The sequence below is a fragment of the Oncorhynchus clarkii genome, chromosome 13 (assembly GCF_045791955.1).
Source record: "Oncorhynchus clarkii lewisi isolate Uvic-CL-2024 chromosome 13, UVic_Ocla_1.0, whole genome shotgun sequence".
NCBI classification, from domain to species: domain Eukaryota; kingdom Metazoa; phylum Chordata; class Actinopteri; order Salmoniformes; family Salmonidae; genus Oncorhynchus; species Oncorhynchus clarkii.
In genome coordinates this window covers 14,336,453-14,351,718 of record NC_092159.1, presented here as the reverse complement: position 1 = coordinate 14,351,718, position 15,266 = coordinate 14,336,453, and the positions used below count along the sequence as shown (strand labels likewise).

At 44.7% G+C, this 15,266-nt stretch overlaps 1 protein-coding gene across 1 annotated transcript in view; it reads right to left on the bottom strand.

Moving 5' to 3' along the window:
* LOC139424446 (transcription activator BRG1-like) overlaps window positions 1-13,409 on the bottom strand; it is a 29,573-nt gene extending 16,164 nt beyond the window's left edge. The window contains exons 1-12 of the mRNA XM_071176267.1: window positions 13,267-13,409; window positions 12,430-12,717; window positions 7,979-8,456; window positions 5,961-6,271; window positions 5,517-5,724; window positions 4,980-5,075; window positions 4,213-4,471; window positions 2,595-2,721; window positions 1,915-2,088; window positions 1,206-1,379; window positions 650-820; window positions 290-340 (exon numbers count right to left, since the gene is read on the bottom strand). Coding sequence (XP_071032368.1) covers window positions 290-340; window positions 650-820; window positions 1,206-1,379; window positions 1,915-2,088; window positions 2,595-2,721; window positions 4,213-4,471; window positions 4,980-5,075; window positions 5,517-5,724; window positions 5,961-6,271; window positions 7,979-8,456; window positions 12,430-12,654 — 2,274 coding nt within the window. The 5' untranslated portion in view covers window positions 12,655-12,717; window positions 13,267-13,409. The remainder of the gene's footprint in view (window positions 1-289; window positions 341-649; window positions 821-1,205; window positions 1,380-1,914; window positions 2,089-2,594; window positions 2,722-4,212; window positions 4,472-4,979; window positions 5,076-5,516; window positions 5,725-5,960; window positions 6,272-7,978; window positions 8,457-12,429; window positions 12,718-13,266) is intronic.
* Window positions 13,410-15,266: the final 1,857 nt, after the last annotated feature.

Below are 15,266 nucleotides of genomic sequence, written 5' to 3'. Positions count from 1 at the left end.
GTGTGTATTTGTTCCTGACTTCCCTGAAAAGTTGCATATCGTGGGGACTATTCAATGCTAGTGCAGTACGCCACAGAATGTTTTTGTGCTGGCAAATACTATGTCTAGTAGTACTGTATAACAACAGGGAACATACTGGTAACCATAGTGATGTATCTATAACAGTGTACTGTAGATTGGTTATGAAAAAGTATGAACATATATGCACTCATTACAGTAAGTTTCTCTAGATACGAGCATCTGATAAATGACTCAAATGTCCAGTACGTTAGTTTAATATCCCACTCACTTCTCCATCAGGTCCCAGTACAGGAGTCTGACCCTCAGCGTTCTCCAGCTTCTGTAGGAAAGACATCCACACATCAGTGTGTTTATCACACTCACAACCACATCTACACACCGACTCTATCAACTCCCTACAGAGACTAGTGCTGACGACAGCTCACAACCACATCTACACACACAAATTCCTCAGGAGATCCCAGTCGGGTTGAAACCTTGTCTGTCATGTGTCCGTCTCAACGAATCACTACAGGAACATATCAGTCATGGGCATACGTCCCCGTCCCCCCTTCTGTCCAGCACCTGAACCTATTGGATGTGTGTATGTGTCCTTTGTCGCACCTCTCTCTCTCTCTCTCTCTCATACCTTCTTCTTCTTCCTCTTCTTCTTCTTCTCTTTGAGGGCCTGTACCAGCTTGTGAGCCCGTACCAACTCAGTGAGGTTGGCCACGTACTCATCCGTCTGCTGCAGCAGGTAGGCCAGACGCTTGTCCTTCTTCTGGTCAATCAGTTTACGGTAGCCCTCCTCATCCTCAGCCTAGAGAGGGAGAGGGTGGAGAGAGAGAGAGGGTGGAGAGAGAGAGAGGGTGGAGAGGGAGAGAGGGTGGAGAGGGAGGGAGAGAGGGTGTAGAGAGGGAGGGAGAGAGAGAGAGAGAGAGAGAGAGAGTGGGGGAGATATTCAGACAAAACTCATTGATGTGAGACGGATGAGTGTGTGTGCGGGAATCAGAGTAGAGAGAGTAGTGAAAAGTAATGTGCATTGTAAGAGCGTGTTTCCACATTAGTGTGTGTTTTTGTATACACATGAGTGTGTGTCTAAGTACGGGAAAGAGTATGAGTGTTTGCACATGTGTGTCTTTATACACACACAAGTGTGTGAATAAGAATATGTACTGTCTGTCTATGTATGTAATGGTCCTCACCATCAGCCTCCTCATCCTCTCCTTCTCGATGCGCTCGTTCTCCTTCTTCTGCTCGCGCTCTGTGTTGGCGTGGTATGTGGCCACGGCCTTGGTGGCTTTCTGGATCTTAGCTGTGATAGAGCGGTGGTACTCCTTAAAGTCTTTGGCGTGGGCCAGGATAATGCTCAGATACTCCTGGAGACAGACCAGATGAGAGTCAGTATTCAGTTCTGTCCCATAGCAAGCATTTCTAGCTGGCTGCTGCTACTACTACTACTGCTGCTTCTAATCCTGAGCAAGGCAGTTAACCCACTGGTCCCCGGGCGCCGAAGACGTGGATGTCGATCAAGGCAGCTCTCCCGCACCTCTCTGATTCAGAGGGGTTGGGTTAAATGTGGAAGACACATTTCAGTTGAAGGCATTCGTTTGTTCCACATGACTAGATATCCCCCTTCCCTACTGCTACTACTACTACTGATTAACATAATGTATCTAATAACTTCTGTTTTTATGACGAACAGCAAAAGAGTGAAATATATTAGAGTGAGATATACTTCTCCCAAATATCCTCATTGCGGATAAAAGGAGTTCAAATAATCTAAACTTCATAAAGGATGTTATCTGACATTGTGCCTTGAAAAGCACAACACTTCCCGCAAATAATCTCCATTGTAAATAGTTCTTAGTCTAGAAGCAGGTGTAACCCGGCCCCAGGTTTGTGTTAGTCTACCTGGTGTTTCTGTCGACGTTTACGCTCCTGTTCGATCTTCTGCTGTTTCTCCAGTTTCTCTGTGATGCGAGCCTCTCGTAGGGACTGGCGCTTGCTCCTCTTGTAGGCCTTCGCATCCAGAGCTGTCTCCAGAGCGGTGTCCCTACGCATACACACCACTACCTCCTGGCGCAGCTGTGGGGTTGGAAGAGACCGGAGGCATGAGAAATGTGGATATAAATGCATCATCATCATCGTCCTCATCATGTGTGGGAATACTGTAGGGGAGAGGGTCTCAACAGGCTCCAGTGTTTTCAGGACTGTTACAACAGCACAACACAGCTAAAGAGTCATGACTGTTTATAGGACTTCTGTTATGTCATTGTAATGACAGTGTCATGTAGCCGTTATGAAGGGTCATTGTAATGACAGTGTCATGTAGCCGTTATGAAGGGTCATTGTAATGACAGTGTCATGTAGCCGTTATGAAGGGTCATTGTAATGACAGTGTCATGTAGCCGTTATGAAGGGTCATTGTAATGACAGTGTCATGTAGCCGTTATGAAGGGTCATTGTAATGACAGTGTCATGTAGACGTTATGAAGGGTCATTGTAATGACAGTGTCATGTAGACGCTACGAAGGAGTGCTGCAGTACAACACAGTCCTGTGTGTGATCCGCAGGGCGGGCCAGTAGTCTACCTGTCTCTGGAAGTTGAGCAGCTGGAGGGCCTTGAGTTCGATGGTGGCCTTGGTCCTCAGGTCTCCAGCCAGAGAGCCAGGGAGGTTCTCCAACTCAGCTATACGATGGGTGATACGAGCCTGCAGTCTGGAGATACCACAGAGACACGAGATAGGGAGGAGGGAGGGAGAGAAAGGAGAGCAGAGAGAGAGAGAGAGAGAGAGAGAGAGAGAGAGAGAGAGAGAGAGAGAGAGAGAGAAAAGTAGAGAGGGGGATAGTATGAGAGAGAGACAGTACTAGTGCTGTAGAGAACTCAGTCTGCTATTATAAATGTATATATAGTACAACTAGCTGTGTAACTATGTATCTATCTATTCAATTAATTAATGTATGATGTATTATGCTGTTTGCTCTTTGGGGTCTAGGCCAGGTTACTGCTCTTTGGGGTCTTGGCCAAGTTACTGCTCTTTGGGGTCTAGACCAGGTTACTGCTCTTTGGGGTCTAGGCCAGGTTACTGCTCTTTGGGGTCTAGGCCAGGTTACTGCTCTTTGAGGTCTAGGCCAGGTTCCTGCTCTTTAAGGTCTAGGCCAGGTTACTGCTCTTTGAGGTCTAGGCCAGGTTACTGCTCTTTGGGGTCTAGGCCAGGTTACTGCTCTTTGGGGTCTAGGCCAGGTTACTGCTCTTTGGGGTCTAGGCCAGGTTACTGCTCTTTGTGGTGTATGCCAGGTTACTGCTCTTTGGGGTCTAGGCCAGGTTACTGCTCTTTGGGGTCTAGGCCAGGTTACTGCTCTTTGTGGTCTAGGCCAGGTTACTGCTCTTTGTTGTCTAGGCCAGGTTACTGCTCTTTGTGGTCTAGGCCAGGTTACTGCTCTTTGTGGTCTAGGCCAGGTTACTGCTCTTTGGGGTCTAGGCCAGGTTACTGCTCTAGGTGGTCTAGGCCAGGTTACTGCTCTTTGGGGTCTAGGCCAGGTTCCTGCTCTTTGTTGTCTAGGCCAGGTTACTGCTCTTTGTTGTCTAGGCCAGGTTACTGCTCTTTGTTGTCTAGGCCAGGTTACTGCTCTAGGTGGTCTAGGCCAGGTTACTGCTCTTTGGGGTCTAGGCCAGGTTCCTGCTCTTTGTTGTCTAGGCCAGGTTACTGCTCTTTGTTGTCTAGGCCAGGTTACTGCTCTTTGGGGTCTAGGCCAGGTTACTGCTCTAGGTGGTCTAGGCCAGGTTACTGCTCTTTGGGGTCTAGGCCAGGTTCCTGCTCTTTGTTGTCTAGGCCAGGTTACTGCTCTTTGTGGTCTAGGCCAGGTTACTGCTCTTTGTGGTCTAGGCCAGGTTACTGCTCTTTGGGGTCTAGGCCAGGTTACTGCTCTAGGTGGTCTAGGCCAGGTTACTGCTCTTTGGGGTCTAGGCCAGGTTACTGCTCTAGGTGGTCTAGGCCAGGTTACTGCTCTTTGTGATGTAAAAAGGGCTTTATAAATACATTTTGATTAACGGTGTACTGTACCTGTAATCCCTTTCCTGCAGTATCGGGTTAGGGGTCAGGGGTTAAGGGTCAGGGTTAGTGTATTACCTGTAATCCCCCTCCTGCAGTTTCTCCACGGGGTCAGGGCTTAAGAGTCAGGGCTTAAGGGTCAGGGTTCATAGGTTACCTGTACTCCCTCTCCTGCAGTATTTCCACCGGGTCGAGTCCGTGGGGTTTCTGGATGGGGGTAATGCGGTTCTGCTTGGCATGGTGGGGCACCATGGGTGAGGGCTGGACCGGCTGCCCAGGGGACTGGGTCTGGGGGGGCATGACCGGGGAGGCCGCAGGGGGTATGGAGGGTGGAGCGGGGGAGGGACGGCCCGTCGGCTGGGGAGGGATCAACTTCTGGGGGGCGTTAGAGGGGGCGGCGGCGTTTACCATCGGACCTGGGGGAAGAAAAGAAAGGGCAAAGGTAACTAACCATCAATCAATTTATTGATGTGATTGTAACTGACCAAAACCTAACATGGATTCAAATGATATACAGGACTAAATCATGAAATGCCATCATGAATAATGTTTTAACAATTAACTCTGTGTTGACTAACTGCTATGTGACTAACTACTATGTGAGTACAGATGTAGGATCTTAGTTTGCTACAGCAGGAAAATAATCCTGCAGCAACAGGACATTTTTGTATGGGTTGATATATTGTTCATTAGGGCAAATCAAGTCAACAATTTCAAAGTGGAAATTACAAACTTTAGAAGACTTTTAAAAACTCAAATACACTACATGTTCACATTTCCAGCTTTGAAGGAAAATTCTCAGCAACAAAACAGTGATCAAATTAAGATCCCACATCTGTTCCTACTATGTGACTAACTATAATAAACTTGAACTCATTGCCAATCAGAAGAAAGTGACAATAACGCTGGTGTTATTATGTTCACCTTCAGACCAGGACTTGGGGGGTCCGTTGGGGTTCTGTCCCTGCATGCCGGTTGGACCAGAGGGGCCTGGAGGGGGCATGTTGGGTCCCATCATCCCTACAACATTATATCAGTGGTATATTCAGAGAAAATCTCATGTTTCATACTTTTCAGACCTATTGGAAAACAGATATCCAGCTACTGTACCAGATCAAAACAATACAAGCTTGCTACTTCTCACAGCATTTAGATGCTGATTAATTGACTGATCAAATCAAATCTTATTGGTCTCATACACGTGTTTAGCAGATGTTATTGCGGGTGCAGTGAAATGCTTGAGATAAAATATATTTTATTAGTCCACACGAGATGGAAATGTGTCTTCTGCTTTGTATCCAAACCCACCCGATACACACACATTAGGTCGGAGAGGCTGGAGCAGACTGAGGCTGGAGCAGACTGAGGCTGGAGCAGATTGAATTATCAATCTTCCCGTTTCAACTAGCTACTGTAATTACATAGATCAATATCCAATGCTCTTCATTCTGCCTCCCTCACCGTGAGCTCTGCTGTAGCCCTGGCCCATGGGTCCTCCTGGTCCTGGTCCCACACCTCCAGGACCTCCAGGAGCCAGGCTGGGCATGGGCTGCCCCAGTCCCCCCTGCCCTGGCCCTTGACCCTGCATCCCTGGGCTGCACCCCATGGGCCTCTTCCCCTGGACAGCCATCTGGAGATGGTCCGGTAGTGGCTGCCCCCTGGCCAGCATCTTACAGGGACAAAAGTTTATTAAAGTAGCAATCCACTCTACAATATTTATACAACAGGTGACAAGGCATATTAGCTACATATTAAAAACAACATTGTGGACCACTCAGAGTTTGGAGACATTATAAATAACCATAGGCAGTCATTACACATTACACATTATATATCAGTTATAATGTATCATCTTAAACACGTATCGGTCTTTCAACCCTTAAATCATCAATATTCTGTACATGCCTTATAGGCCATGATCTGGGCCCGCAGCTGGTGAAGCTGGTTCTGGTTGAAAGGAGTAGGGCCTCCTCCGGGGCCACCAGGGGTGGTGGGGCCAGGGCTGGGGCCATGAGGGCCAGGGCCGGAGCCACTTTGCTGGGGCCCACCGGGCCGGTTCTGCTGCTGGTTCTGGCCCCCCAGGGTTTGGGAGTCTGGGTTGGAGGAGGTGTCTGAGGGATTTGGGCCAGCGCTAGAGGGTTGGAGAGGGCCAGAGGGGGGCCCGTTGGAAGGGACGGGGCTGGAGTGGTCAGAGCCGCCGAGTGGGGAGTGGTAGCCTGGTGGAGAGAGAGGGAGATGGAAAGAGAGAGAGAGAGAGAGAGAGAGAAAGGGGATATTTAGTGAGGTGAAACATGACATATAAAAATGAAAAGATTTGACACAATATCCAATTCTACCATAACAGATAATCATATAGGTTCTATACAATACAGTTACACTGGGGCAAAAACGTATTTAGTCAGCCACCAATTGTGCAAGTTCTCCCACTTAAAAAGATGAGAGAGGCCTGTAATTTTCATCATAGGTACACTTCAACTATGACAGACAAAATGAGAAAAAAAAATCCAGAAAATCACATTGTAGGATTTTGAATGAATTTATTTGCAAATTATGGTGGAAAATAAGTATTTGGTCAATAACAAAAGTTTATCTCAATACCTTGTTATATACCCTTTGTTGGCAATGACAGAGGTCAAACGTTTTCTGTAAGTCTTCACAAGGTTTTCACACACTGTTGCTGGTATTTTGGCCCATTCCTCCATGCAGATCTCCTCTAGAGCAGTGATGTTTTGGGGCTGTTGCTGGGCAACACAGACTTTCAACTCCCTCCAAAGATTTTCAATGGGGTTGAGATCTGGAGACTGGCTAGGCCACTCCAGGACCTTGAAATGCTTCTTACGAAGCCACTCCTTCGTTGCCCGGGCGGTGTGTTTGGGACCATTGTCATGCTGAAAGACCCAGCCACGTTTCATCTTCAATGCCCTTGCTGATGGAAGGAGGTTTTCACTCAAAATCTCACGATACATGGCCCCATTCATTCTTTCCTTTACACGGATCAGTCGTCCTGGTCCCTTTGCAGAAAAACAGCCCCAAAGCATGATGTTTCCACCCCCATGCTTCACAGTAGGTATGGTGATCTTTGGATGCAACTCAACATTCTTTGTCCTCCAAACACGACGAGTTGAGTTTTTACCAAAAAGTTATATTTTGGTTTCATCTGACCATATGACATTCTCCCAATCTTCTTCTGGATCATCAAAATGATCTCTAGCAGGGGGACACGTCTGGCACTGCAGGATTTGAGTCCCTGGCGGCGTAGTGTGTTACTGATGGTAGGCTTTGTTACTTTGGTCCCAGCTCTCTGCAGGTCATTCACTAGGTCCCCCCGTGTGGTTCTGGGATTTTTGCTCACCGTTCTTGTGATAATTTTGACCCCACGGGGTGAGATCTTGTGTGGAGCCCCAGATCGAGGGAGATTATCAGTGGTCTTGTATGTCTTCCATTTCCTAATAATTGCTCCCACAGTTGATTTCTTCAAACCAAGCTGCTTACCTATTGCAGATTCAGTCTTCCCAGCCTGGTGCAGGTCTTCAATTTTGTTTCTGGTGTCCTTTGACAGCTCTTTGGTCATTAATACAGGTAACGAGTGGAGGACAGAGGAGCCTCTTAAAGAAGAAGTTACAGGTCTGTGAGAGCCAGAAATCTTGCTTGTTTGTAGGTGACCAAATACTTATTTTCCACCATAATTTGCAAATAAATTCCTTAAAAATCCTACAATGTGATTTTCTGGATTTTTTTTCTCATTTTGTCTGTCATAGTTTACGTGTACCTATGATGAAAATTACAGGCCTCTCGCATCTTTTTAAGTGGGAGAACTTGCCCAATTGGTGGCTGACTAAATACTTTTTTGCCCCACTGTATTTCTGAACATTGTTCAACTGTGCACCCTCCTGAACAGACCCCTGGTGAGAGTGTGTACCTACCTTGAGAGTGTTGGTCCATGGGGCTGGGAGGAGGGCCCATGCCACTGTGCCCTCCCTGTCTCATGGGCATGCCCTTCATCTGGGCAAAGCGGGACTCCTCACTCATGCCCTTCTCATGCATACCAGTTCTCTCCATACCAGTCCTTTCCATACCAGTTCTCTCCATACCAGCCCTCTCCATACCAGTCCTCTCCATGGCAGTCCTCTCCATTGCAGTCCTCTCCATGGCAGTCCTCTCCAAGGTAGTCCTCTCCATACCAGTCCTCTCCATGGCAGTCCTCTCCATGGCAGTTCTCTCCATGGCAGTCCTCTCCATGGCATTTCTCTCCATGGCAGTCCTCTCCATGGTACTTCTCTCCATGGCACTTCTCTCCATGGCAGACCTCTCCATGGCAGTCCTCTCCATTCCAGTCCTCTCCATGGCAGTCCTCTCCATGGCAGTCCTCTCCATGGTAGTTCTCTCCATACCTTCCAGTGGCTACAGGGAGGGAGACATAGATACAAACAAATGTAGATATATCTACATGGCAACAGGTTTTGATTGTTGCAAGGAATTGTTTCAAAAAAGTGTATGCACTGTATTTATAGGGAGGAGTTCCAGTTCAAGTCAAACGTTTGGACACACCTACTCATTCAAGGGTTTTTCTTCATTTTTACTATGTTCTCCATTGTAGAATAATAGTGGAGACATCAAAACCATGAAATAACACATATGGAATCATGTAGTAAACAAAGTGTTAAACAAAGAGATTCTTCAAAGTAGCCACCCTTTGCCTTGATGACAGCTTTGCACACTCTTGGTATTCTCTCAACCAGTTTCATGAGGTAGTCACCTGGAATGCATTTCAATTAACAGGTGTGCCTTGTTAAAAGTTATTTTGTGGAATTTCTTTCCTTCTAAATGCATTTGAGCCAATCAGTTGTGTTGTGACAAGGTAGGGGTGGTATACAGGAGATAGCCCTATTTGGTAAAATACCAAGGCCATATTATGGCAAGAACAGCTCAAATAAGCAAACAGAAACGACAGTCCATCATTACTTTAAGACATGAAGGTCAGTATATGCAGAAAATTAAGAACTTTGAAAGTTTATTCAAGTGCCGTCGCAAGAGGATAAGTTCATTAGCGTTACCAGCTTCAGAAATTGCAGCCCAAATAAATGCTTAACAGAGTTCAAATAACAGACATCTCAACATCAACTGTTCAGAGGAGACTGAGTGAATCAGGACTTCATGGTCGAATTGCTCCAAAGAAACCACTACTAAAGGACAACAATAAGAAGAAAATACTTGGTTGGGCCAAGAAACAAGAGCAATGGACATTAGACTGGTGGAAATCTGTCCTTTGGTCTGATGAGTCCAAATTTGATATTTTTGGTTCCAACCGCCGTGTCTTTGTGAGACATAGAGTAGGTGAATGGATGATCTCCGCATGTGTGGTTCCCACCGTGAAGCATGGAGAAGGTGGTGTGATGGTGCTTTGCTGGTGACACTGTATTTAGAATTCAAGGCACACTTAACCAGCATGGCTACCACAGCATTCTGCAGCGATACGCCATCTCATCTAGTTTGCGCTTGGGGATTGGGATTATCATTTGTTTTTCAACAGGACAATGACCCAAACACACCTACAGGCTGTGTAAGGCCTATTTGACCAAGAGGGAGAGTGCTGCATCAGATGACCTGGCCTCCACAATCACCAAACCTCAACCCAATTGAGATGGTTTGGAATGAGTTTGACTGCAGAGTGAAGGAAAAGCATTCTACAATTGCTCAGCATATGTGGGAACTCCTTCAAGACTGTTGGAAAATCATTCCAGGTGAAGCTGGTTGAGACAATGCCAAGAGTGTTTAAAACTGTCATCAAGGCAAAGGGTGGCTACTTTGAAGAATCTCAAATATAAAATCTAATTTGATTTGTTTAAATACTTTTTTGGTTACTACATACAGTGCCTTGCGAAAGTATTCGGCTCCCTTGAACTTTGCGACCTTTTGCCACATTTCAGGCTTCAAACATAAAGATATAAAACTGTATTTTTTTGTGAAGAATCAACAACAAGTGGGACACAATCATGAAGTGGAATGACATTTATTGGATATTTCAAACTTTTTTAACAAATCAAAAACTGAAAAATTGGGCGTGCAAAATTATTCAGCCCCTTTAGTTTCAGTGCAGCAAACTCTCTCCTGAAGTTCAGTGAGGATCTCTGAATGATCCAATGTTGACCTAAATGACTAATGATGATAAATACAATCCACCTGTGTGTAATCAAGTCACCGTATAAATGCACCTGCACTGTGATAGTCTCAGAGGTCCGTTAAAAGCGCAGAGAGCATCATGAAGAACAAGGAACACACCAGGCAGGTCCGAGATACTGTTGTGAAGAAGTTTAAAGCCGGATTTGGATACAAAAAGATTTCCCAAGCTTTAAACATCCCAAGGAGCACTGTGCAAGCGATAATATTGAAATGGAAGGAGTATCAGACCACTGCAAATCTACCAAGACCTGGCCGTCCCTCTAAACTTTCAGCTCATACAAGGAGAAGACTGATCAGAGATGCAGCCAAGAGGCCCATGATCACTCTGGATGAACTGCAGAGATCTACAGCTGAGGTGGGAGACTCTGTCCATAGGACAACAATCAGTCGTATATTGCACAAATCTGGCCTTTATGGAAGAGTGGCAAGAAGAAAGCCACTTCTTAAAGATATCCATAAAAAGTGTTGTTTAAAGTTTGCCACAAGCCACCTGGGAGACACACCAAACATGTGGAAGAAGGTGCTCTGGTCAGATGAAACCAAAATTGAACTTTTTGGCAACAATGCAAAACGTTATGTTTGGCGTAAAAGCAACACAGCTCATCACCCTGAACACACCATCCCCACTGTCAAACATGGTGGTGGCAGCATCATGGTTTGGGCCTGCTTTTCTTCAGCAGGGACAGGGAAGATGGTTAAAATTGATGGGAAGATGGATGGAGCCAAATACAGGACCATTCTGGAAGAAAACCTGATGGAGTCTGCAAAAGACTGGGACGGAGATTTGTCTTCCAACAAGACAATGATCCAAAACATAAAGCAAAATCTACAATGGAATGGTTCAAAAATAAACATATCCAGGTGTTAGAATGGCCAAGTCAAAGTCCAGACCTGAATCCAATCGAGAATCTGTGGAAAGAACTGAAAACTGCTGTTCACAAATGCTCTCCATCCAACCTCACTGAGCTCGAGCTGTTTTGCAAGGAGGAATGGGAAAAAATGTCAGTCTCTCGATGTGCAAAACTGATAGAGACATACCCCAAGCGACTTACAGCTGTAATCGCAGCAAAAGGTGGCGCTACAAAGTATTAACTTAAGGGGGCTGAATAGTTTTGCACGCCCAATTTTTCAGTTTTTGATTTGTTAAAAAGGTTTGAAATATCCAATAAATGTCGTTCCACTTCATGATTGTGTCCCACTTGTTGTTGATTCTTCACAAAAAAATACAGTTTTATATCTTTATGTTTGAAGCCTGAAATGTGGCAAAAGGTCGCAAAGTTCAAGGGGGCCGAATACTTTCGCAAGGCACTGTATCTTTGCAGAAATTCAACCATGAAGGCCTGATTTACTCAGTCTCTTCTGAACAGTTGATGTTGAGATATGTTTGTTACTTAAACTCTGTGAAGCATTTATTTGGGCTGAAATTTCTGAGGCTGGCAACTCTACTGAATGTATCCTCTGCAGCAGAGGTAACTCTGGTTCTTCCTTTCCTGTGGCATTCCTCATGAGAGCCAGTTTCATCATAGCACTTGATCGTTTTTGCGACTGCACTTGAAGAAACTGTCAAAGTGTCTTAAAGTAATGATGTACTGTTGTTTCTCTTTGCTGATTTGATCTGTTCTTGCCATAATATGGACTTGATCTTTTACCAAATAGGACTATCTTCTGTATACCACCCATACCTTGTCACAACACAACTAATTGGCTCAAACACATTGAGGAAAGAAATTCCACAAATTAACTTTTAAAAAGGCACACCTGTTAATTGAAATGCATTCCAGGTGACTACCTCATGAAGCTGGTTGAGAGAATGCCAAGAGTGTGCAAAGCTACCATCAAGGCAAAGGGTGGCTACTTTGAATAATCTCAAATATAAAATATATTTTTATTTGTTTAATACTGTTTTAGTTACAACATGATTCCTTCCATATGTGCTATTTCATAGTTTTGATGTCTTCACTATTATTCTACAATGTAGAAAATAGTCAAAATTAAGAAAAACCCTTGAATGTGTAGGTCTATGCAAACTTTTGACTGACACTGTAGATGGCAGACAAAGTAGCATGGAATATAATAGAACACAACAGAAGAAGAAAAACGTAATTGTCCACACAATGTGGAAATGTGCCTTTGGTTCTGAAGGGTACAGCTGGTTAGGTACAGTAGCACTCAATAATCCACAAGGTGTCCTTACTTTGTGCAGAGTGTGCATGTTCTCCTGGGAGTATCCAGAGGGCCCAGGCTGAGGCAGGGGGTGACCTGAAGATGGAGGCCCTGGGCTGGGCCCCATCATGCTGTGAGAGGACCCCCCTGGAGAAGGACCAGGGCTGGGGCCAAGCATTGCCCCAGGAGAGGGCCCCGGGCCTGGGGAAGGACCCTGTCGAGGGGTACCCCCAATGGGAGGGTCTGGAGTGGACATCCTGAATGAATGGGATGGTTGGAGGGGGAAGATCCTCCTGCTATTGGATGATAGTAAGGACCACTGGAGAGCGAGACAGAGGATAAATGTGCATTAAGACTGATCATTAATTAGTACTGAAATCTCATTGGGCCTAATCTTTTAAAATGTGTGTAGTTTGTCATGTCTATAAATAAATTACTATGTAATAAGCGTTTTAATAGGACCCACCCATGATAGCTAAATGGTATGGCCATAATAAAATGAATGTTTGGAATGATGACATGCCGGAGGTTATTGAAGAAATATATAAAGCCAATAACCTATCGATTATCCGTCTATCGCTACTAAGTCGCGATTGCTTCATAGAAAAATATGATTTCACTAGTTATCCATCCTTTCTGTCTGGCAGTTTGATGCACTCACACCCTGCGCTGCATCAAAGCACTCGTTGCGCACAGCCTCTCGTTGCATAGCAATTACACCGCTGTTTATACACGTCGGTCTATCGACTCAACTTAAAAAGGGGGAGACATGAACATTATATTATCCCTTGCCTATAGAGCATTAAATGGGAGTCTCGATGAAGGGGGAATGGCGGACTGTCTGTGATTGTGCCACAGTCGGACTTACCCGGGATAAATTCAAGGCTCGCCGGTGTCCCGTTGTCCTGAATTTGGTTCTATTAGACACGTCGCGACTGTCGTAATTAATGTTCTCACCCTTGCTCTTTCGTAAACAGTGGAGCTGCGCTTGAAGCGGTTATTTGATTCAACGACGTGGCTCGAGCGCCCCCTCCCTCACCGTTGCAGTGAGGACCGACTGTAGAGTCACGGCCGCCGAGAATTGCGCATGCGTCCCTGTGCAGCAACAGAGCCAAGGTAGCCTATTGTGTATTGTTACAAACTGACCGTAGGCTAGGATACACACTGTACATTGTATTTTAGTTATTTGTCTTGTCTAGATTTCCAAGTCATATGTTATTTCATGATTGATATTTCGATAAAAAAAACAATGCAAAGATGAATCATTCGCACAGACTGAGCAGTGACTCTTATTTCCAGACTGAATTTAGATCAACATCAGATCCAAGGATACTATTTGATTTGAAGCCATGTTACAGATGTTCTATCTAAACCAAATACCACCATCCACGTAGGGGCATACAGTGCCTTCACAACACAGATTCAACCACAAACACAATGTATTGTGTAAAGGGTTATGGAATGTCATGTAATATTTTAAATAGTATATAACTGCCTTAACGTTGCTGGACCCCAGGAAGAGTAGCTGCTGACGGGATCCTTTATAAATACAAAGACCAGGGAGGTTTTCCAATGCAAAGAAGGGCACCTATTGGAAGATGGGTAAAACAATGATAAAAAAGCAGACATTGAACAACCCTTTGAGCATGGAGATGTTATAAATGACACTTTGGATGGTGTATCAATACACTACAAATATACAGGCGTCCTTCCTAACTCAGTTGCCGGAAAGGAAGGAAACCGCTCAGGAAACTGCTCATGACGCCAATGGTAACTTTAAAACAGTTTAATGGCTGTGATAGGAGAACACAGAGGATGGATCAACAACATTGTAGTTACTCCACAAATGTAACCTAAATGACAGAGTGGAAAGAAGGAAGCTTGTACAGAATAAAAACAGTCTAAAACATGCATCCTGTTTGCAATAAGGCACTAAAGTAAAACAGCAAAAAATGTGGCAAAGAAATTAACTTTATGTCCCGAATACAAAGCATTATGTTTGGGGCAAATCCAACACAACACATCACAGAGAGATCCTTGATAAAAACCTGGTCCAGAGCACTCAGGACCTCAGACTGGGGCGAAGGAACAGGATAACGACCCTAAGCACACAGCCAAGACTACGCAGGAGTGGCTTCAGGGCAAGTCTCTGAATGTCCTTGAGTGGCCCAGCCAGAGCCCAGACTTGAACCAGATCGAACATCTCTGGAGAGACCTGATAATAGCTGTGTAGCGAAGCTCCCCATCCAACCTGAGAGCTTGAGAAGATCTGCAGAGAAGAATGGGGGAAACTCCCCAAATACAGGTGTGCCAAGCTTGTAGTGTCATACCCAAGAAGACTTGAGGCTGTAATTGCTGCTTCAACAAAGTACTGAGTAAAGGGACTGAATACATATGCAAATGTGATATTTCAGTTTATTTTTAATACATTTCTAAACCTGTTTTTGCTTTGTCATTGAGGCATTGTGTGTAGATAGATAAGGGGAAAAACAATTTAATCAATTTTAGGATAAGGCTGTAATGTGACAAAATTCTGAAAAAGTCAAGTGGAATGAATACTTTTAGAATGCACTGGTGTGTATATATATATATATATATATATATATACAGTGGGGAGAATAAGTATTTGATAACCTGCCAAATCGGCAGTGTTTTCTACTTACAAAGCATGTAGAGGTCTGTAATTTATCATAAGTACACTTCAACTGTGAGAGACGGAATCTAAAACAAAAATCCAGAAAATCACATTGAATGATTTTTAAATAATGAATTTGCATTTTATTGCATGACATAAGTATTTGATACATCAGAAAAGCAGAACTTAATATTTGGTACAGAAACCTTTGTTTGCAATTACAGAGATCATAT